The sequence below is a fragment of the Puma concolor genome, chromosome A2, assembly GCF_028749965.1.
Source record: "Puma concolor isolate L17-30 chromosome A2, mPumCon1.1.hap2, whole genome shotgun sequence".
Taxonomy (NCBI): domain Eukaryota; kingdom Metazoa; phylum Chordata; class Mammalia; order Carnivora; family Felidae; genus Puma; species Puma concolor.
The window spans coordinates 54,130,365-54,154,323 of NC_141668.1; the positions used below are offsets into that span (position 1 = coordinate 54,130,365).

General features: G+C 35.9%; 1 protein-coding gene across 3 annotated transcripts in view; it reads right to left on the minus strand.

The window, feature by feature from the left end:
- STK31 (serine/threonine kinase 31) overlaps positions 1 to 21,402 on the minus strand; it is a 76,668-nt gene extending 55,266 nt beyond the window's left edge. The window contains exons 1-8 of one of the 3 annotated variants that reach the window (XM_025929738.2): positions 21,180 to 21,402; positions 19,472 to 19,518; positions 19,331 to 19,383; positions 14,487 to 14,585; positions 9,329 to 9,403; positions 7,111 to 7,269; positions 2,180 to 2,538; positions 622 to 796 (exon numbers count right to left, since the gene is read on the minus strand). In XM_025929738.2, the coding sequence (XP_025785523.1) occupies positions 622 to 796; positions 2,180 to 2,538; positions 7,111 to 7,269; positions 9,329 to 9,403; positions 14,487 to 14,585; positions 19,331 to 19,383; positions 19,472 to 19,518; positions 21,180 to 21,238 (1,026 nt within the window). In that variant the 5' untranslated portion in view covers positions 21,239 to 21,402. Of the gene's footprint in view, positions 1 to 621; positions 797 to 2,179; positions 2,539 to 7,110; positions 7,270 to 9,328; positions 9,404 to 14,486; positions 14,586 to 19,330; positions 19,384 to 19,471; positions 19,519 to 21,051; positions 21,155 to 21,179 lie in introns of those variants that run through there. The other 2 variants (XM_025929739.2, XM_086694285.1) reach the window with 2 other exon arrangements.
- Positions 21,403 to 23,959: the final 2,557 nt, after the last annotated feature.

A 23,959-nucleotide genomic window follows, 5' to 3' on the forward strand; every position in this document is an offset into this window, starting at 1 on the left:
TTTTTTGAAATTATTTTCAACTAGAGATACACACTAAAACATATACAGTAGAATATTATGAATGGGATTTGTTTTAAAATAACTCAGGAGGAAGTAACTAGGTGGCTCAGGCCCAACAGTGCAGAGCCTGCTTGGGATTTTCTCTCTCTCCCTCTATCTCTGCTCGTTCCCTGCTTGTGCTTTCTCTCTCTCTCTCAAAGGAAATAAACTTAAAAAAATAAAATAACTAAGTACAGATTTTTTTTTAAAAGATTGCCCATGTGTTTAATAATTGTAAAATTAAGTGATGAGTACACAGGATCAATTATTCAATTCTCTCTCTCCTTCTGGAATGTTTGAAATATCTCATAGTTAAGTTTTTTTAAAAAAACATAAAAGGAAATGTAAATGAGAAATTATTAATTAGTCCTTCAAACATTCAATGAAATCCAAAGATGATTAGTTTGGAGTATAAGACAAAATTTCATCTGTAAACAAATATAAAGAAAGGACAGAGTGAGAGAAGGCAGAGAGAAAAGGAAGACAACACAAAGTAACAGAAAATTAAACAAAGAAGAGCAGAGGAGTACACAGATTTCCTAGCTGGTCATTCTTTACCTTATACCAGTGAACATACCATACCTGCAGCTCCTGGATGGTCTGTTCTACTTTGGATTCTAAAGTTTTATAACTTTCAAGAAGAACCTCTTTTTCTGCTTTAAGCCTTTCATTTTCTTCAATCAGTTTCTGGTCCTGCTTAATTTTTGCCAGGCTGACATTAGACCCTAGATTCAAGTCTCCAACAGCCAAACTGTCCCTATTAAAAGCAAATTCACTCATTTTAAAAACCAAATTGTGTAAGGCTGACAGAGATCACAAACTAGATCATCCTAGACTGTTTATACCACACTATACCTTAAGTTAATTTTGAAAACTAATTTAAAACCTTTATCTAGGGGCGCCTGGGTGGCGCAGTCGGTTAAGCGTCCGACTTCAGCCAGGTCACGATCTCGTGGTCCGTGAGTTCGAGCCCCACGTCAGGCTCTGGGCTGATGGCTCAGAGCCTGGAGCCTGTTTCCGATTCTGTGTCTCCCTCTCTCTCTGCCCCTCCCCCGTTCATGCTCTGTCTCTCTCTGTCCCAAAAATAAATAAAAAAACGTTGAAAAAAAAAATTTTTTTTAAATAAAAAATAAAAAAAAAAAAAACCTTTATCTAGTTTGGGGCACATAAGTGGCTCAGTCAGTCAAGCATCTGACTTCAGCCCAGGTCATGATCCTCTGCTTTGTGGGTTCAAGCCCTGCGTGGGGCTCAGTGCTGACAGCTCGGAGCCTGGAGCCTGCTTCAGATTCTGTGTCTCCCTCTCTCTCTGCCCCTCCCCTGCTTGCACTCTGTCTGTCTTCCCAAAATAATAAACATTAAAAAAAATTTTTTTAACCTTTATCTAGTTCAACATTGTAAAATATTTTAATGCAAACTAGGTTTTATAACTAAGGTCACACTTCAAAAACAATGCTACCAACACTCAAATATATTCCAACTGCCTTGTAGCAATATCAACTCAGGCAAATACAGTAAAGTGCATTCTATATCAGTTTCTTCCAATTCCTCCTCCCCATCAACCCCACTCCAGTTGTTGGATCATTACACAGAAGTATACAAATGGTGTGATACTTACAAACATTAAACCTGGCTTTCTGCTTCAAGTTTATAATTCAAAAAGTTTAAAATTCACTAAAAAGTGAATTCCCTTTATAATAATCAAATTTTACCACAGTAAGAACAAAGAGTATCTCTTTTGTTAAAAAGGAAAGGCAATTCCCTGAAATCCATTAAAATATTCTTAAAGCCATAGGAAAACTTCAAAGTTTAACTGAAATTCTGGCCCTGCCCAAATAATTCAGATTTAGGGACAGATTTTTATTTTTGATAAACATATTCAAAAGAATTCGTATGAGGAGTTGGTATGTGAACTTTAAACAACTGAGAAATGACTTTTCTTTCAAAGTGGCTTTTAATGAAAATATTCCTGCTAAAACAGAGAGGAATACATGTTTGAGAAAAATAGAAATGAGTATCATCCCTCAAAATCACTGACATGTAGATGAGGACTCCAAAACATAAGCCTTCCTTCTACTATGACAAGAGCTTCTACTATGAATTAGAAACTAGGTTAAGACTAAAATCCCCACAACAGTCTTACTTTGGAAACGTCACATGATTTCCTGCATCATTTTCATTCTTCAAGTCCAGAATCATCCTCCCACTTAAACGCCCCTTTGGTCGGCTAAAGGCTGACTGGTTTGATCTGTGTCCCCATGTAGGAATGGGGTTTTTGAGGTTCCTGAGGACAAGCTGACCAGGATCTGATTTTTTTTCCTCACAGATGTTAGTGCTGGAAGTAAGTCTGCATTTTTCCGCAAATCCTTTCTTAGCCACCTCTTCCCCTATATCCACACTGCCATACTCAGCCTGAGCAATAACTGTTCCATCTTGATAAGTTGCTTTAATTCTCATTTTTATTTCCTTTTCAAAAATCAAGCTCCCCAGAAAGGTTCTTCCCTAAGAAAGATGAGGAGGAAAAAAAGAGGTAAACCAACTACACCAACATGTTTATTTTCTTTCTACCCAGTTTTTCAAACAACCATACTTCATGCTGAAATCTCTATAAAAGTAGTCTTATCTTGTTGTTGACTGTACACAAATATATTTCTGTATGTGTATGCATATATTCCAATTACACACTTAATAAAATCTTCCTTTCCAGAAGTAGAACTAGCACTTGTATAGGCAGCCATATTTATAAATTTTAAATTTTTAAATGTGTACCAATTAAATATCCTAGAATAGTTGTTTTAAAGCAAGCAGACTGTGTTGACCATTTTGGCCCCAATGAAATGAAATGGTGTCCTGAGGAGTACAGCACATAAAAATGAATTCTGGTATCTAGTTAAGGGGCTCAAATTCAATAAAACTTTAAAAATAGTTTTAGAATCAGAATTAGGTACTCTGGTTAGGGGTGCATGGCTAGCTCAGTGGGTGGAGCATGTGTCTCTTGATCTTGGGGTAGTGGGTTTGAGCCCCACCTTGGGTGTAGAGATTACTTAAAAATTAAATCTAAAAAAAAAAAAAAAAAAAATTAGGTACTCTGGTTTTAAAGTAAGACAACAGGAGAGAAAAAAAAAAAAAGGAAATCATACCAGTGATAATCCAGGTAACAAGAGCATAAAGACCAAACTAAAAACTAGAAAATATGAGCTGGCTACATTTAAATAAAAAAGGAGGGGGCAGCAGAGGGGGAGGAGGGAGGGAAAAGAAAAAATTTCAAGGTCCAAGGAGGAAGAGGAGCTACAGAAAGAAAAAAAATGTCAAGAAACTAAATAACATTGGTAGGAAGTAACTATCTTCTCTTTTTTAACTATACAATATTACTGAAGAGTAGAAAAGTATATGTAAAGAGTAAAAGTGAAACCTGTGTAGGAGAAGTTCTTAACCTTTTCTGTGCCATGGGCTCCTTTATCAGGCTGATGGAACTTTTGGAATACCCCTCAGAAAAATGTTTTTAAATGCAGAGAAAACTATTTCACTGTGATACATTTTAACCCCCAGTTAAGAAACCCTGTACCTAGAATATATCTGAAAGGGCACAGGAAGGCAAACTATATATGCTCAAGGATCATCAAGCATCCACAAACCAAATTACAAAGTATATTAAGTTTATAAAAACACAGTTGTTATCAATTTTTCAAACCACAAAATGTTTAAATACACACATCCTGAGAGGCTTGAATTTACCAAGAATACCAATATAGATAGCAAAGGTGGTTCAGTAGGCATCCCCAACAAATGAGGGATACCTAGGTGGCTCAGTTGGTTGGGTGTCCGACTCTTGATTTCTGCTCCAGTCATAATCTCACAGTTCATGGGATCAAGCCCCAAGTCTGGCCCTGTGCTGACAGTGCAGAGCCTGCTTGGGATTCTCTCTCTGCCCCTCCCCTGCTCTCTCTCTCTTTCAAAATAAACATTTAAAAAAAAGAAGCCATCACCAATAAATGAGATGAAGCAAGCAAAGCTAACAAACTCAAAATACAACTCATAGAAACATATCAGATTAAGATTTTGATCAATCAGAACACAGTTTTGGATTAACCTCTTTCATACAAAACCCCTTGGTTTCAACCCTTTATGCTGAAAGTTTATCTAAAATCAAGTACAACTGAGGCACCTGCATGGCTCAGTCAGTTAAGCATCTGACTTCAGCTCAGGTCATGATCTTGCAATTTGTGAGTTCAAGCCCTGAATCAGGCTCTGTACTGACAGCTCAGAGCCTGGAGCCTGCTTCAGATTCTCTGTCTCCATCTTTCTCTGCCCCTCCCCAACTTGTGCTCTCTCTCAAAAATAAACATTAAAAAAAGATTTTAATAAAAACAAAATAAAATCAAGCACAACTTCCACTCCCAACCAATATTAATGGAAGTGACAGTGTCTGAAAATTATTACTGGAATATGTAGAATTCTTAATATCAAGTAACTCTGTCTTTGGGCAACATATGGATTTAAATGGAAATAATCTACTTTGTACAAAAGTTCCAATTACCTGAAGCTGAATGCTCCAAAGGTATACTACTCCTTGCTTAGAATATTTTATGCAAAAATCTGATTTTAGACTTTTCTCTGAAGTCAAATTCCTTTTAGTTATGGCCACCAATAACAATTAGTTGTTCAACAAAATTCTCCCTGAATCATTTATAATCACAAAGAAAGAACCCTAAATTTGGAATAAAATCTAAGTTCTCCTAAATTCTAACTAACAGAAAGAATGACCCAGTAGATGATACATGGGTATTTTAATATTGTAACTTACCATAAATATATTTTCTACATATTCTTTTTTAAATGTCAAATATTTAATTTTTATAGTGAGAAATGTGTTACAGTTCTCATTAAATCTTGCATGCTGGAAAGAGATGTATTTATTTTCAAAACATATTTAGGCATTTAAAAGGCATAAGATTACCTGTTAAATAAATCTGGTCATTGTTTTAGAACACAGAGCTTTCAATGATTAAAAAGATGATGTCATTTTTCTAAGACATATTTCATTCTGTTTCCCAAACTGGTAAGCTTTATTCAGAAACAAGAAAGCATAACTTTCTTTCTACTTTAGTCTACCTAATCTTGTCTGGATATATTAGAAAACAGGCAAAAAGGCCTTTAATCTGTTATACCCAAATTCTAATCTCTACCTCTCATTCCCTGATACTATGTAAATTTTTTAAAACAAGGGAGGCATTTAGGGCATAAATCTTCTGAGCGTCAGCATTTGTAACCACCATTCTGAGTATCAATTTCAACTGTGTTATAACATGGGTATAAAAGTACTGGTTTAAAATGTATTGAAGTTATTTTAGTGCCAAGGTCACCCTCTGGAAGTCTCTCTCTTTTTAACTAAATCTCTACTATTCATTTGTTCAAATGTTAGATAAATTGGATGGTGATCTAACATGTAACAGGCAAGAGCAGGGAGATCAGGCATACAAAAATAAATAAAATACTTTTCTCTACTAAGACAGTCTTATCTCTACAAGCTCACTATCTTGTGGAGCAAGAAAAAGACCACAACTCTGTATGCCTTATACACTGAGTGACTAAAACAGCTGCAGGGGAATGGATGGTGGGTATTAGCAAAGACATTATACAGGAAATTTTATTTGAGCCTTAAACTGAAAATTAATGGCTAGACATGGGATTCTTGAGGAGAGACACTCAAGAATAACTATGTTTTTCCAGAAAACATTCAGTTTGCTAATTAGCTGAACTCCAATCAACAGTCTTTTTATTGAACTTAAACATACAAACACAAATAGTACCACCTGTAAAGAACCTATGAAGCATACAAAACATTACCAATAACTAATGTTTATTCCTCAGTTCCAAAACCAACTTTTAAAAATGACCTTTTATTCTTATTCATGTTTGTTTCAATTAACATAAAGTTTATATCATCTTACTATGAGAACAGAACAGACTTGAGTTCCAGCCTTAGCTCAGCCATAATTAGCCTATGACTTTAAATAAGTCATCTAATTGTTCTAGAGCCAATTTCTTTATTTGTAAAGTAATGAGGTGAGAGCAGATGAATTCTAAGGTCAATAAATTTCTAGGCTTACAAGAAATTCAAGACGAGCCTCTACCTTGGTCAAAACATCTACATTAAAGGGAAACATAATACACTTCAGATTTTAAACCAGAAACTTAGGGCTATCAATTTATAATAATATCTATGCTTTACTCTGTATTTCTGAAAGTCTTAAGTTCCAAGTACAGAAATGTTTCTTCGAAGTAACTATAGTGCAGACAAAATTACACCCAACAACCTACAAGGTTCTCAAATTAAAGAAAAAAGGAGGCAAATAGGTTTCTGAATTTTACTATTCCTCATGGTATTGATTAAATCATTTTTAACATGTTATTTGAGCTACTAAATTAAAAAATATAAATCTGATTACTTAGCAGTATAGTGTCTCCTCAACAACAGTAACACCCACCAAAAGAACATCATTACTGCACAGGAGATTTAAAAAGAGGTAGAATTTAAGACCACCCCTGAAACTATGAAATATCGGCCAGAATTAGGCTACTAATCCAAAATTTAATGGAATGAATACAAACTAGAATCTAGATAGTAGAACATCACTGCCAACTGCTATACCAAACAGAATGAACCCTTGCCAAAATGATAAAATCTGATTAATTCACAACTCCACTTTTTGTGGTATTTATGGCCAGGACTAGGTTAAAGATCACTCTAATACTCTCTCAAAAGCAAAAGATAACAATAATTATATTATCATTTTCTCCATCATAAGAGACTCTTAAATTTTCACATGAGAAGAAACTATTTACACTTATTATGTAAATATATATACACATATCACTCTGATCATCACAAATGTTTACATAGCAAAGATGAGCACAAACAGTTGTTTCTGAATCGTTCTATAATTCATATTTTTCACTAATTTATACAGGCTTTTATATTAAAGAATTAGAAGAATTTAACTACATTTATATTTTGTTTCAAGCACACAGCTTTACCTCTATTAACAAAAATATTAAAAATCTGTGACTTGCCTGATCAAACTGGGTAACTTCTTGGCCAGAAGGAATCTGTAGTCCCCAAAGTCTATACTTTTTGGCAACACTAGAAAACTGCAGATCCAAAGGAATCTCAACTATATCAGATCGATTTAGAATTTCAGTATTTCCATAGTCAATGTATCTCACCAGACACTGAGAAAAAATTAGACAAATACTAACACAAGGGAACTTAGATTAAACATCTCCAAAGAAACCACCAATTTGCTGCTTTCTGTTAATTACCTGTAAATCAAGACAGCCTTTCACCTCAAATTGACAAAATGTATTCAGAAACAAGAGCTCAAACAATAGTAAAGTAAAGAAAATCCATCCATAGTTCATGAGATTCCAGTGATTTCTGTTTGGTTGTAAGTTAACTAGCTATACTAGTATCAACCAGTACTATCAAACTAGTTATACTAGTATCAAACAGTACTACTATCAGACAGTACCCCTGATTTCAGTTTAGGTCTTAATCCCAGGGTTGTGAGATTGAGCCCCGCATCAGGCTCCATGCTGAGTGTGGAACCTGCTTAAGATATTCTCTCTCTCCCTTTCTCTCTATCTCTTCCTCCCTCTCTCCTCCTCTGTCCCTCTCCCCCACTCATGCTCTCTCTCTCTCTAAAATTAAAAAATAATAATAATAAATAAAAAGGTAAAGAAACAGCTAATATTTAAATAAACAAATCTATGAAGCTTATGGCCTCCCCTATCTCAAATGTTAAAATCAATCAACACTTCTAAATCCAAGTTGGAAACAGTAGCACCTGAAAAGAAAAGCAAAATTCTCAAACTTCCTTTGGTAAAATTAAGCTCATCCCAGGTGTTAGACGTAGGATATGAATTAAATTCACCCTCACATCCAGCTCTATTTAGAAAGTAAAAAAGAAAATGAGTTTATCATGAGGTCAAAGCCATCTTGCCCCTTAATTTTAAAAAGTTACAGCCAAAGCAAAAACAAACACAATATATCGTCTCCAGGTGTCAAATTGTGGGGAAAACATCTAATTAGAAAGATCTATTTCACCAAGATAAACCATTACCTGTGATGGTAATAAATCATGAGATTTTTTTTTTAAGTTACTCTGAGCATTACTTGTTTTATCTTATCATATCCTTTTACACCAAGAAAAATATTTTATAAAACATATACATTTAAGAAAATATTTTAGGGGCGCCTGGGTGGCTCAGTTGGTTAAGCGGTCGACTTCGGCTCAATACCTGTATCACAGAATTGTTGTGAGAATAAGAGAAGTAAAAATGTCAATTGTCTGGCAAATTTAAAAACACTAATTATTGGGGCGCCTGGGTGGCGCAGTCGGTTAGGCGTCCGACTTCAGCCAGGTCACGATCTCGCGGTCCGTGAGTTCGAGCCCCGCGTCGGGCTCTGTGCTGACAGCTCAGAGCCTGGAGCCTGTTTCCGATTCTGTGTCTCCCTCTCTCTGACCCTCCCCCGTTCATGCTCTGTCTCTGTCTCAAAAATAAATAAACGTTAAAAAAAAAAAAAGAAAATATTTTAACGCCAGTAAAGCAGATACAGGAAAAAAACAGTAAAGGAAAGCCTACAGAGATGCTTTTACACAGCCTGTAATGTGTAACTGCCATCAAACAGCCATTCAGAATCTCATCTCCACAAATCCCCTTAAAATCTCCCTCAAGTTCAGTTTAAAAAAATCAAATAGCTAAACACAAAGAAAATTCATCACATTTAACCAAAGCATGAAAAAGCAGTAAGCCAATCTTCATTAACAATATGCAAATCAACTAAGCAAAAGATAAAGAGAACTTCTTTTGGGTAGATCAAATGTTCTTTTCCTACTCAATCTTAATAGAATGAACTTTTAAAGTTACTTAGCAAGAACCAAACATGACGATTAAGAACCGAGACACAAAGAGCCCACTGGTCAGCAAAAATCATTCACAAATTATGTAATCTATCCTAGGACAATGTGCAGTGATTATATGACAACTTAAATTCAGAAGGATATTCCTGAATCTAACCTGGATTTTTTTTTTAAGCAATTCACTCCTTTGTGTTCACTAGGTAAAAAAAAAAAAAAAATGTTTTAATCAATTTATAAGTTCATTTGAACCAGATCTTCAGATCTTATTACTACTATGTATAAGGAATGAAGGGCTAAATAAGCATCGAATTTTGGAACCAAAATAATTGTCACTCGGGGCAAAAAAAAACCGAAACACTTGCTCCTGCCTTTTCATCACTGATGATTTTCAGTACTTTGCATCTGTACCAACATTTATCTTCAGAAAATAATCCACCATAAATCTATAAAGAGAAAAAGAAAGTAAAATTATTTGGCACTTTAATGATTCAAAGCATGCTACGTAGATCAGAATGGCTAGCATTTATTAAGCACTTACTAAATGGCAATTAGCACCTTATATATAATAACTTATTTTATTCTCACAATAACTGTAAAAGGCAGATACTTTCTGTTCACCATTATATCCCCAAACTCATACGCTACAATTCAAAGTGAGGCAATCTGATTTCAGAGTCCATAATTCAATTTTGCTTCTCAAAAAAAAAAAAAAAAAGACATAAAAAACAAAATTCAAAAAAAGCATATGCATCAAAGACTTAAAATCATGCTATTTTAATGTCTGAAGACATAACTGGTACAATTAATTGTTCTTAAAATATAAAGATGCCAAGTACATACCGTAAATCTCAACCATGTGGGATCCATACCTCCTACCAGCCAAGAAAGATTCTTATACTTTTTACTTTATATGTAAGGACTCTAGTGTTATTAAATGGATAAAATTAAATTAGATAATATTCTTAACACTGAATTTTATTTTAAATTTATATTTTAATTTAATTATGTTAAATATAAAACCAAAGGAGGGGCACCTGGGTGGCTCAGTCGGTTGAGCATCTGACTTCAGCTCAGGTTCATGAGTTTGAGCCCCACATCAGGCTCTGTGCTACCAGCTCAGAGCCTGAAGCCTGCTTCTTATTCTGTGTCTCCCTCTCTCTCTGCACCTCCCTTGCTCACTCACACTCTGTCTCTCTCACTTGCTCACTCTCAAAAATAGACATTTAAAAAAATTTTTAAAAAAACAAAGGAAAATTTACATACTTTATGTCAATTTTTCAACCTTAGCACTACTGACATTTTCAAACAGGATAATTCCTTGGCAGGAAGATGGGGCAGGGGCTCATTCCCGTCCTGTGCACTGTAGGATAGTTAGCAGCATCCTCCTTAGCCTCCACCTACAATGCCAAGAAGCACCCTCTCCGGTGTGGCAACCAAAAATGTCTCGAGACACTGCCAAATTATCACCTGGGGGTGAGGGTGGGGAATACAAAATCACCCTAGGTTGATAATGACTTTCTTTTTTTTTTTTTTAGTTTATTTGAAATCAAGAGAAAGACAGTGAGAGAGCACACATGAGCGGGGGAGAGGCAGAGACAGAGGGAGAGAAAGAATCCCAAACAGGCTCCATGCTGTCAGTGCAGAGCCCAACATGGGCTTCATTCAATGAACCATGAGATTGTGACCTGAGCAAAAACCAAGAGTGGGATGCTCAACCGACTGAGCCACACAGCCATTTTAAATCATTCATTTTAATCATACATTCTCAACAGGGTAAATACTATTCTCAAGGGAGTGAAAACTGGTTTGGAAGAGAGGGGTGTCTTCAATATTACAATTGTTTGTAGCCCTCCAAAGTTCAAACCTATCTGACAGCATAAACAGATAAATAGTGTATCTATGGTGTTAATATGTCTTGAGGTGAGGAGACTCATTAGAGAAAAAATACCTTAAAAGGGCATATGAAAGGTTGGAACACTGCCTTAAGTGAAGTGTAAAATTAATTTTAAGGGTGCCTGGGTGGCTCAGTCAGTTAAGCATCCGACTTTGGCTCAGGTCATGATTTTGCAGTTCATGAGTTCAAGCCCTGCATTGGGCTCTCTGCTGTCAACACAAAGCCCACTTCGTGGGACAGATCCTCTGTCTCCCTCTCTCTCTGCCCCTCCCCTGCTCAGGCATGCGCGTGCTCGCTCGCTCTCTTTCTCTCTCTCTCTCAAAAATAACCATTTAAATAAAAAATATTAATTTTAAGTGTATCACTCTGAAGTAAGACAAATTCACAGATTTTGAAGCAAAGATATATACAGTATGAAATACAAAAATCCTCAACTTCCCAAAGCAACAAAGTACAAATCAATTCAGAAACACAATGGATATCTAACAAAGCAAATATTACAAAGGATAGGTATGAAATTAGCACTTAACTCTGGTTCCCTCAGCTAACATTCAAAAACTGGAGAGCAACAGAGAGCACAAATGGCAGGGTACATTCTCCCAACCATCTTACTTCATTTCTCAGCAAGCAAAAAGGTTTAGTAGCAAAAATAGCTCCTATCCAATTTCAAACTCTGCAAAAGGTCACATTAACCTTTAGTTAAGACTTTGTAATAATATGCTAATATAATTAAAAATTCAATATTAAGTAAGTGACATAAATGGAGCGTCACTGCAACCCAGTGAACATAGAGGTGGGGATACTTGTATCCAAGAATAGAGCTGGGACCCAACAAAGCTGAGGAATCTGAAGTTTTTGACTCTGTTAGTGTGAATAATCACAAAAACCAGCACAAATACAACTCTATCTTGAGGAAATTTCAACACTTTCATAACTTTCAAACACTATCATAACTACACATGCACTCCCATTGTGCCGGGTACCAATCTTCTCCTCTCACAGCTCCACTATTTATAGCCCATGACCCATCTACAGGATGAGAGGCAGATACTCATTCACTTCGGAAAATTTACAAAGTATAATCCATTCATAAGTAACCAGAGTGGCTGAGTAATCATTTATAATAGGAAATCTATTATTGAAACTAGTTTGAGTATTTTGTAAAGCAAGTAATTTATTTTGCATTCAACAGAGGAAAAGTGGGTATATTTTAATTTACAGTCCTAGGCTACAAGGATGCTTAAAAAAAACCTAGAAGTTCACAAATTCTAGTTAACCATTCTAATGTTCAGCTCCAACCTACATTCTTTCCTTCTAATCTCTTCTTTTTACACATTTTTATATATGCCATTGGGGTTGTAATTATTTTAAAATAAAAGTAATAGAGGCACATTATTAAAAGACAATCAAAGCACATCAAAAAAAAAGTAAGACTTCCTTACCAACACTCTTCAACATACACCTCCTAAAAATAATTTGACACTTACACTAATTTTACATATATGCTAGGATATGTTTATTTACACAAATGTGCTCATTTTACATCCACTATTTTATATACCTAATTCCATATTAAAATATAGAGATCTTAAATAAGAGATCTTATTTACAAACAGAGCTTAGAGTTGGGTGAGGCAAACAAGGCACCCATGGCCAAAATTTAAAGAGGCACTCACTCTGAGGTGTACGTTAGAGTGCCTCCTTAACTTTTAATTTAAATGTAAGTGCCTCCTTAAAATTTCCATTTACTTTACCATAGTATCAGCATCTGAAATAACTAAGTATTCCAAAATAAGAATCTACCACAATTCATTAATTATTCCAGTATCAGATTAACATCTAAGGGGGTGGGCTCTCTGAGTTTGAATACTTGATCCATTATAAACTAGTGGGTGACTTTCATAAAGTTATCATAGCCATGCTTCAATTTTCAAAAACACATATAAAATAACAGCATCTGCTTCATAGGGATGCTATGAGTACTAAATGAGCTAATACGTGTAAAGTGCTTAGAACACTGTTTCACAAAGGATAAGATTCAATAAATGCCAGCTACCATTATTACTACTACTACTACTACTAGTAGTAGTAGTAGATATTTAGTTACTCTCCATTTTACCTATTACAAATAATACTGCAATTAATCATAAAACACCTTTCTTTGTGTACTTATAAAAATGTCCAAAGGGTAAATTTTTGACAGAGAAATTGATGTATCCAAGAATATAAGCATTTATTATTTCAAAAACACTCATTTACAATCACCTGGTTGACAAAGGACTCATATCCAAATTATGTAATGAATATATAGAGAACTTCCTACATATCAATTAAGACAACCTTGAAAATGGGGAAAAGATGTAAAAAGGCACTTCACAAAAGAGTATATTGAAAAGGCTAATAAAACTATGAAAATAGTGGGGCGCCTGGGTGGCTCAGTTGGTTAAGCGTCCGACTCTTGATTTCAGTTCAGGTCATGACCTCAGGGTCAGCTGTAAGATAGAGTCCCACATCAGGCTCTGTGCTGGGCATGGGGGCCTGCTTGAGATTCATTCTCTCTCTCCCTCTGCCACACCCCTATGTGCACTTTCTCTCTCAAAAAAAAAGAAAAAAAAAAAACCCTATGAAAAATTACAACTATGAAAATATGGTGAAGCTCTATACTCAGGAAAATAAAATCAGAACACCACACTACACCCACCAAATGGCTAAAATTTAAAAGAATGACAATGCAAAGGATTGATGAGGACAGTGAGGAACTAGAATCCTCATACTTTGCTGGTAAGAATAAAAATTGGTTCAATACTTTTGCCAAACTGTGGCCAGTACCTACCAAAGTGAAACATGCCTACCCCATGATTTATCAATTCTACTCCTAGGTATGCAGTCAAAATAAAAAAGTTAATACATCCAACAAAAAACTGTGTAAGTATTTCATAGTAGCATAATTCACAGTAGCCAAAAACTGCAAACAATCCAAACGGCCATCAAAGGAGAACAAACATATCAACTGTGGTGTATTTATACAAGTACTGCATAGCTTGAAAAAGAACAACTACCAACACCAATACACACAATAATATGGAAGAATCTCAGAAATTCTGCTGAATGAAAGAAGCCAGACATACACAAAAGAGTACACACTGTATGATTTAAGAACAGGTAAGTGAATTTTCAGTGACAGAAATCAGAATAATTACATCTTGTTAGAAGGACTACTGACGAAGAATTGACTGAGAAAGGGTCTGCAGGAATTTTCCAGGAAGAGGGAATCATATCTTGATCTGAGTGATTACTATATCTTGATCTGCATAAAAATTCTTTAAGCTGTACAGCTATGACTTGTATGCATTACTGTATGTAAATTATACCTCAATTTTTAAAAAAAAAGAAAAATCATCAAAATTTTCTCCATAAAGATAACTTTTACAGATTTTTTTTTTGTCCACCATAAGAGCACACAGTCCATAGTATTTTTGAAAGAATAAATTTATTATGACTATAGTTTATATCACTTCTAAAAATGTGCCTCTCTTTTTCAAATACATCAAAACTTCCAACAATTATAAAATCTAAGACAGAAGAAAGCCATCAGGAGAGAGGGAATAATTATACCCGAGAATATGGCTCACCTTCTTTGGATCAAGATTCCCAAAAACTGAATTGGCATGGGGACAAACTTCAGACAGTGAGCAACCAATCTTCATAATATCCTTATTTCTACTGATACTCTAGAAGGAAGAATAGCTATAGTGTAAAATTCAATAAATTATTTGACAGTGCTATACAACTGAGAGTTCTACTAAGCATTACTTAAAAGATTTTGGAGCATTCAAGGTGCATCTACATCGCTCAGTTGGGTAAGCGTTGGGACTCTTGATTTCGGCTCAGGGCATGATCTCTCGGTTCAGGACATCAAGCCCCACGCTAACAGCACAGATGCTGCTTGGAATTCTCGCTCCCTCTCTCTCTGCCCCTCCCTCACTCATGCACTCTCTCAAAACATAATAAACATTAAAAAAAGATTCTGGAGCATTAGAGATTAAATCAAATTCTTACAGTAACATTTTTTCATAATTCAAATGAGTTCTTTATTAAGAAGTGGTACTACGCTTTAGAAAATCTTTACTTTGCAGTGAGTTCAAATTACTTGGAATTCAAACTAAGAAAGCAAAAACTATTAAATCCTAAAATGTAATATAAACAATTGTGTCTGGATTTTACTATACATCTAATGGCTCAAAATGGATAGCATATTTTGGTCAAATGATGAGTCTTCTCATATATTTGTTGTTGGATAAAACAGATGTAAAAAAAAAAGTTAAATGTATATAATCCTCTATACACAAATACTGCAATCTAGTTAGTAAATTCATTTGTCATGGGTATGGGCTAACAATTTTGAAGTGTATACTAGGATCGAACAAATAAGTAAATATACCACAGACAATGAGAGCAGGAAAGAAGTTACAAAAAAAAGAAAGAAGGCTAAAATGAACCTGCACTGTCAGATTAGAATTGGAAGATATTCATATGAACTCATAGTATGTATGTGTATATATACACATTTGTGTGCATATACATGCATATATGAAAGATACAAAAATATAGATATGTACATGTGTACGTTTTTATACACATATTTTTTCCAGCTCTGTCTGCTAACAGGGCCTAAAAGCAATGACACCATCAGCAAAAAGCACACCTAGTGCCCAGATCTTGATATCTAAACACCATTCTCCAATAAAAGGAACCAGGGTTCTGGAGAGTGGTGGATTCCAGGATGAAGATAGGGAAAAAAAGATGATCCTGGAATTTTTGGTCATGCCAGAAAGTAAAGAAATGCTCAAAAAAGAAATGGGGATATGTTTTAAAAGGCACAACAGCCTATGTGAATAATCTCCTGATGCCCAAAGCTGCAACAATGTAAACAACAAAGTAGTGATAATGCTGTATTATAGCCCATGGAATAAATACCCATAGTCCATATTAACCTAAATAATTGAGTAAATAAATGATTGGAGAAGATACAGCGCTTCCTCACAGAAGAATTCCAATTAATACATGCAGAAAGCATACGAAAAATTTAAAAAATCATCATCAGACAATGACTACAGTAATAAATAATAAAATTTGTGGGTGAAAAGTTGAAGAGAAACACAACTAGACAATCTTAATGTATCTCCCTCTAAAACATTTATTTATTTATTTATTTTGGGGAGGGAGAGAGAGAGAGGGAGGGAGGGAGAGGGAGGAGGGCACAAGTGGGGGAGGGGCAGAGCAGGGGGGGGTGGGGAGAGAGAATCTCAAGCAGGCTCCACATTGTCAGTGCAGAGCCCAATACAGTGCTCAAACTCATAAACCATAAGATCATGATCTGAGCCAAAGCTGGACGTTTAACTGACTGAGCCATCCAGGCACCCCTAAAACACTTATTAATTACAAAAGGAAAAACAGTAACCTTAAGTGAAGAAACCCAGCAGATAGCACCTTAACCAAGTGGATAAAGGTTAACATTATCAATAATGATTTATCAATATCATGAATCCCCAAAATAATGCACTAGAAAGGACAAAGTATCATTTCTGTAGTATTACAGCTAATCTATTTATGAAAAAACATCAAACAAACCTAAACTGAGAGATGTTGTATAAAATAAGTGACCAGTACTCATCAAAACTTTAAACTGAGAAATAGTCTATAAGTGACCAGTACTCATCAAAAATGTCAAAATCAGTAAAGACAAGGATAAATAAGAGAACCAAAGTTAGAAGAAACTAAAAAAACATGACAACTAAATACAATGAGGGATCCTAGACTAGAAAAAAAGATGGGAGCACCTGGGTAGCTCAATTGGTTAGGCATCCAATTCTTGATTTTGGCTCAGGTCATGATCTCACAAGGTTCGTGAGATCCAGCCCTGAGTCAAGCTCCTCGCTCACAGTGCAGAGCCTGCTTGGGATTCTCTCTCTTCCTCTCTCTCTCTGCCCCTCTCCCACTCATGCATGCATGTGCTCACACTCTCTCAAAATAAATAAACATTTTTTTAATTTAAAAAAAATGGAAAAAAGACAATGAAAAAACTGTTGAAAGTTGAATACACGCTGCAGCTAATTATCTGGCTTTGTTTAACTGTATTATGGTTATGTAAAATGTTAGCAGTACTGGAAGCTACATGAAGGGTATAAAGAAAGACTGTACTAATTTTATGACCTTCCCATAAATCTAAAGTTATTTCAAAATAAATAATTAAATGTACATATATGTTCTTAATATATCAACAAAATATTTTGTAGTTATAGGACTAAAATAAGGAAATATCTTTCTTTCAAAAAAAGGTGAAGGCCACTTATGATTCCTTCAGCTGCTACTCATTCCACTTGGCCTACCAAAAATTCTCATATAAGTGGCCTATATGGCAGAAATCCATGGAGTCAGAAAAACAGAGAGTATAGGTGAGAAGAACTTCATCTTGATCAGCCTCCACATATTTGTGAATATTTATTCTTTATTTATATCCCATTCCAACTCCAGTCAAATTTTATAACTTGCTTCTTGAAATAATCATTCAATTCATATGAATGCCATTGGTAGCTTTAACTCTTAATCTTTTCATACATTTATGACATGTTTCATAACTTCTTAAAATGTTTAAATTTCTACAAGGCCTCCACTTCATGGTTGATATCAGAGGTTGGCAAATTTTGGCCTCCACCACTTGCTTTGGTAAATAAAGTTTTAATGGATCACAGCCACATCTATGTACTGTCTTCGTAAGCCTTTGCACTACAACAGCAGAGCTGACAGAGTTGAATAGTTACTATAGACTATATGGCCCACCATCCCTAAAATATTTACAATCTAATCTTTTACAGGAATAGTTTGCTGACTCCTGGTTTAAATAATAACTCCAAATTCGGATGCCTGGTTGGCTTAATCGGTTAAGCATTCAACTTCGGCTCAGGTCATGATCTCACAGTTCGTGGGTTCAAGCTCCGCATCAGGCTCTCCATTGTCAGCGTGGAGCCTGCTTCAGATCCTCTGTCTCCCTCTCTCTCTGCCCCCCCTTGTTGGTTCTCTCTCTCAAAATAAATAAATAAATTTTAAAAATTAAAAAATAATAACTCCAAATTCAATCAACAGCTTCACAAAAAGGTCAGTTGAAATCAAAGTCTACAGCTGCACTGATCAATAGGCAATACCCTCCTGAAATGTAGCTAGTCTGATTTGAGATAGAGTATACTGTAAATCTAAAATACACATCAGATTTCAAAACTTAATATGAAAAGGAAAATAAAATACTTGTAAATATATCTGTGTTAACTGCATTTTGAAATATTTTGGATATATTGAGTATATTAAAATTTATTTCACACTTTCTTTTTAGGTTTTCATGAGTCTGCTAAATTTTAAATTACTTATGTGGCTCACACATTTCTACTGGACAGTGCTGGTCTAGAAAATCTTATTTAAGCTATGAGCTTAAACATATCTATCATCTAATCTGGGTCATCTAATCTGGGACATTGTTGAGTGACACAGTTGCTATTAATACAGAGACAACATGCATAAAACATTTGGGTAGAATATATTTGCATAAGCAGAAAATATTTGCATAAGCAGAAAATATTTGCATAAGCAGAAATACAAATTTACCACAAGTTTTCTACGAATATCACCCCTCCACAATGTTTTCTATATATATAAGAAAAGTGGTTAATCGAATTCTTCTACAACTTTTCTTCTCGTAAATTCTATTTCCCATATTGCCAATTTGCTCCACCACCACAAAAGAGTTCTCATACTGCAGTTCTTACAGAAAAATGCCATACCTTTCCCTCCCATATTATGTGTAGTTCACAAAATTAAAAACTAGTGAGTAATTGTGTAATTAGAGGAATTCACCTTTTTAAATTCTAGAACACAAGCACTTTGGTACTTTGCTTTATATTTAAACCTAAGGAAACTTATCTGACTTGAAGTCCGTAGAAAACTATAAATGTTCCACTAGTGCTTCCAACTTCATGATGAAAAAGAGATTATATGTCAAATTCAAAGTTAAAGTATTTAAAAAAATTACATTAAAAAGGTAGTATCTTTCAAGAAACAATCTTATAAAAGACCCCTAGATGGGGCTATAACTTCACAAATATAAGTTTCTTAGCGCATTCAGTAATTTATGCAGCCTAGATTGTTGGTGTTAAATTGAGTGTAATTCTGAAACCACAACTATAATCTTGCTGCTTTCTTTCTTTTTTAACTCAGTGCATTATAAGCATACTACTCATAACTCAGGTAGTAAGTCCCAGCTGTAACCAGTGCGCTTCCAAAAATGGCTTGTGTTAAATGTTCAGTAATTAGGCACTGAGAATGACAAGGATATCTATATTCTGGGGTTTTTGTTTTTGTTTCTGTTGAGCAGGACCTGGGTTGGTGGAGGAAAGGGATGGGGAAAGAAATCAACCAGGCTATTTACCTGGGCCCAAAATGTTACTGCATCTTCCACATGACTTCCAACCACATCTTCAACTAAAACCAAATCAAAATGCAAAGAAAATTAGAAATTAATCAAGATTATCTAGCTCTTACATCCAAAAATAATTTTTAGTGTCAGTACCTTTATTGTAATGTGTATCTTCATCCATCTGGGCAATTCCTGAAAAACTAAAACAATTCAATACCTTAAATTAAGTTCTAATAATCTGTCCATTCACAGTGAATCAAGAAAGCCTAAACTATATAATGTTCAAATTCCTGCAAGTATGTTTTGTTCCTAAATAAAGTTATCAAAATTCAACCTCTATATCAAACATTACCTGAGAGATTTTCTCCAATAATTCTTGAGTATACTGTACTCTGCAATTTCATCATATACAATCTCTATCTTTTGAAATTATCTCTTTTAGCCAAGATTTTACAAATTTACACTGAAGTAGATATCTAGACATATTCTAGTCAGTTACGTAAATCAATACTTCAGAACAATATGCATATTCTTTCAAAAAAATTGATGCCCTCCCAAAAGGAGAGCAGGACTTCTACAATTCAAACAAAAAGAAACACTACAAATATATAGAGACCAAACGCTTCAGACTGGTAATTAATTTTATTTAAAAGGTACAGTGATTTCTATTTTTGAAGAGATATTTCAATTAAAGACTGCAAAATCAAATCAAATTTTGCCTATTACTTCAAAACTAATTTTCATTACATAGTATTATACCTTCTAACTCCAAAATATTTCAAAATAAATGTCTACTCGTTTATAACTTTATCATTAATATACTAGAATACTGCCCTTTACATAAATGTTAGTTCTTGGAAGGAAACAGAAAACAGGCTTTTTAAGAGCTTTAAAAGTTACCGAAGAACTGTGTTACACCAGAGTTTCAAATGCTCCCTCAAGTACTTACAGAAAGAGAAAAATTGTCCCAGGTTAAAAAAAAAAAAGTCAAAAATTTTAAACTTTTATTCTTCTGGTTTTTGTTATACCTTATATAGTTTTTTCACATACATTAAGCTGCATGAAAAGGTGTTCAAAATACGTATCCTACCTCCACTACTGGTCAAAATTTTTTTTTTATTTAATTGAGCAAAAAGTCGTAAAACCAAGATGAAATGTTTAGAGAGACTGTATTTCTCTGTAAGCCATTGGCTTAGATTTAGTAAAACTGAAAATATCTGGAAATGCCGAGAAGCTGTATGGTTCATCATAAAATCTGATTTTAAAAGGGGTCAAAAAGACTTTCCCGCGATGATTATGAAGAAACCGACGCTGTACCCGCTTCCAGCAAAAGTGGATTACCAGATGGCACTTCCAAATCTCCAACTCGTGGCAAAATTCGGAATAAGTGAGTCCAGGTTGCCCCTTGACACCTATTTTATGAGGGATTTTGAAGTTTAAATGGCACAAAATTTGCGGGAAAAGAGAACTCCACCGCACAACAGGCCTGCAAGACCCCATCTCCACCGAGACTACGTAGGCCCAAGTTATTTGTAAACAGGTTTCGCCCCGCAGCCCTGCACTCAAAACCGGGGGTGCCCGGCACCCTCAGAAATAGGTGGGCGGCTCCAAGGCGAAGGAAGGCCAGGAAACGGGCCTTACCCCATACTTGGGAGACCTAAAAGGCAAGCAGAGGTGAAAAGACGGTCCTTGCGGCGGCTACAACCGCACCTACCAAAAAGACTACCACTGACCTCACACTTTCCACCACAGAAGCGCCAGAAAAGTGCCCCTGACCCCACATGCTGGGCACTCGGCCCTCCACCGCCCGCCACCTCGGCTTGCCGTCAGCCAGCCGTCGCGCACGTGCAGAGAGACTTACCACGCGTGCCTAGGTCGCTCAGGCCCTGCACTGCGCTTGCGCCCACATTGCTGCGCCATCACCGTGGCTTTTCAGTAGCCGCTGCTTGGTTCACGTGGCCGCCAAAGCCTGGGGCCTGGGGCACGGCGTGCTGGGCGGGGCCACGCACGGGGAAAGCTGCGCACAGAGGCTGCAAGTGCGGGGATTCCTGAGCTTCCGGGCTCCACGCGCGATGGCAGGTGGGAGGTTAATTTTACAAGGCTTCAAGTAATGACGGAAGAGAGTGGTTTGGATTCCACAGTCTACTAATTTGCTCATACTGATTTAAATTTTAAAACAACCGAAATAGGGGCGCCTGGGTGGCTCAGTCGGTTAAGCGTCCGACTTCAGCCAGGTCACGATCTCGTGGTCCAGGAGTTCGAGCCCCGCGTCAGGCTCTGGGCTGATGGCTCAGAGCCTGGAGCCTGTTTCCGATTCTGTGTCTCTCTGTCCCTCCCCCGTTCATGCTCTGTCTCTCTCTGTCTCAAAAATAAATTAAAAAAAAAAAACGTTAAAAAAATTTTTTTTTTAAATAAATAAATAAAACAACCGAAATAGAAGAATCCCAACATTTGTTATACAAGTTGGAAAATAAGTAAATGAAATGTGACTTTTAAATCAGTAGCTTTACAAGCACTTCCCAGCCAAACCTTGGCATCAGATCTTTCTCTTGTTGCGGCCTTTTTTCAGAACAGTAAGGAACAAAAATTAGTAGAGCTTAGCTGTTATATGCACCTATTTGTGGCAAACTTTGCACAACAGTTGAAAGTTATCTCTGTTGGGCGCCTAGGTGGCTCAGTGGGTTGAGCTGGGTTGAGCCCTGGTCTCTTGATTTCGGCTCATGTCAGGTGAATTTCGCATGAGCTCATTTAACATTCTCATTCTCTCCCTCTCTCTCTCTCTCTCTCTCTCTCTCTCTCTCTCTCTCTCTCTCTCTCTTCCTCTCAGAATGGAGCCCATCTCTGGGCTTGATCTCACAAACTGTGAGATCATGACCTGAGCCAAAATCAAGAGTTGGAGCCTTAATCCACTGAACCACCCAAACACCCCATCCCTGTTAATTTTTAACAGCTTTACTGAGGTATGATTAACATCCAGTAAACTGCAGTTATTAAAAGTATGCAATTTTATAGGTGAACATATGTATACAACTGTTGAAATCATCCTCACAATCAAGGTAACAAACATTTCCTTCACCACCTTCAAAAGTATCCTCATGCCCCAGAAAAATACTTGGCTTCCCCCCCCCCCCCCCCCACTCAAAATGACAGGTTCTGCTTTCTGTCACCATACATTAGTTTGCATTTTCTGGAATTTGATGTTAATGAAATCATGCACTATGTATATTCTGTCTGGTTTCTTTCACTCAGCATAATTATTTTCAGATTCATCCATTTTGTCATGTGTATAAACAGTTTATTGCCCATTATTGCTGAGTACTATTCCATTACATGAATATAACACAATTTATCTACCTTTCAATATTTAGATTGTTTCCAGTTTGGGATTGTTTCAAATAAAGTTGCTATGAACATTCATGTGCAAGTTTTTGTATGGGCATATGCATTCATTTCTCCCAGGTTAATACCTAGGAGTAGAATGTTTGGGTCATATTATTGCATGTGTTTAAATTTTTAAGAAACTCCTAGACTATTTTCACAAAATAGTTTTACTATTTTATATTCCCACACCAGTGTTTAAGAGTTCTAGTTGCCCTGTATCCTCATCATCATCTTATATGGTCTGTGTTGTTGTTGTTATTTTTAATGTTTATTTTTGAAAGAGAGAGAGAGAGCATGGAGAAGGGGCAGAGAAAGAGTGAGACACAGAATCTGAAGCAGGCCCCAGGCTCTGAGCTGTCAGCACAGAGCCTGACTCAGGGCTCGAACTCATAAACCATGAAATCATGACCTGAGCTGAAGTTGGACACACGACCGACTGAGCCACTCACGTGCCCCATATATAGATTTATTTTTCTTTTTCTGTATTTTTATTTTTATTTTTTTAAGTTTACTTATTTTGAGAGGGGGGGAGAAAGCAGGGGAGGGGCAGAGAGAGAGAGGGAAAGAGAATCCCAAGCAGGGTCCACACCAGCAAGGCAGAGCCCCAGTCAGGGCTCAAACTCACAAAGGATGAGATCATGACCTGAGCCAAAATCAAGAGTAAGTTGCAAAAAAAAAAAAAATAGTCAGGATGTTTAACCGACTATATATGGTCCATGTTTTTAAGTTTAGACATTTATGTACAATAGCATCTCCTTGTAGTTTTAATTTCCATTTCTCTATTGACTAAAAATGTTGAGCATCTTTTCATGTTTATTTCCCAACCATACAACTTCTTAGGTAAAGTGTCTGTTCAGACTTTTTCCCATTTTTTAACTGAATTCTTTCCTTATTGAGCTTTGCAGTTTGTTACATACTGCGGATATAACTCCTTCAAATTTGCAAATATTTTCTCGCAGTTTGTGGCTTATTTTTTCATTCTCTAAAAAGAGTATTTCAAACAGCAGAAGTTCTTGATTTTGATGAAGTCCAATTTATAAGTTTTGTCTTTTATGGATCATGCTTTTGTGTTGTATCTAAGAAATCAGTGGCTAACCCAGTTCACAAAAGCTTCCTATATTTTCTACTAGAAATTTTACATGTTTAGGCTTTGTTTAGATCTATAATTCTTTTTGAGTTCATTTTTGTATAAGATGCAAAGCATGAATCAAAGTTTATACTTTTGCATTTGGATGTCCAGTTTTTCCACCACCATTTGTT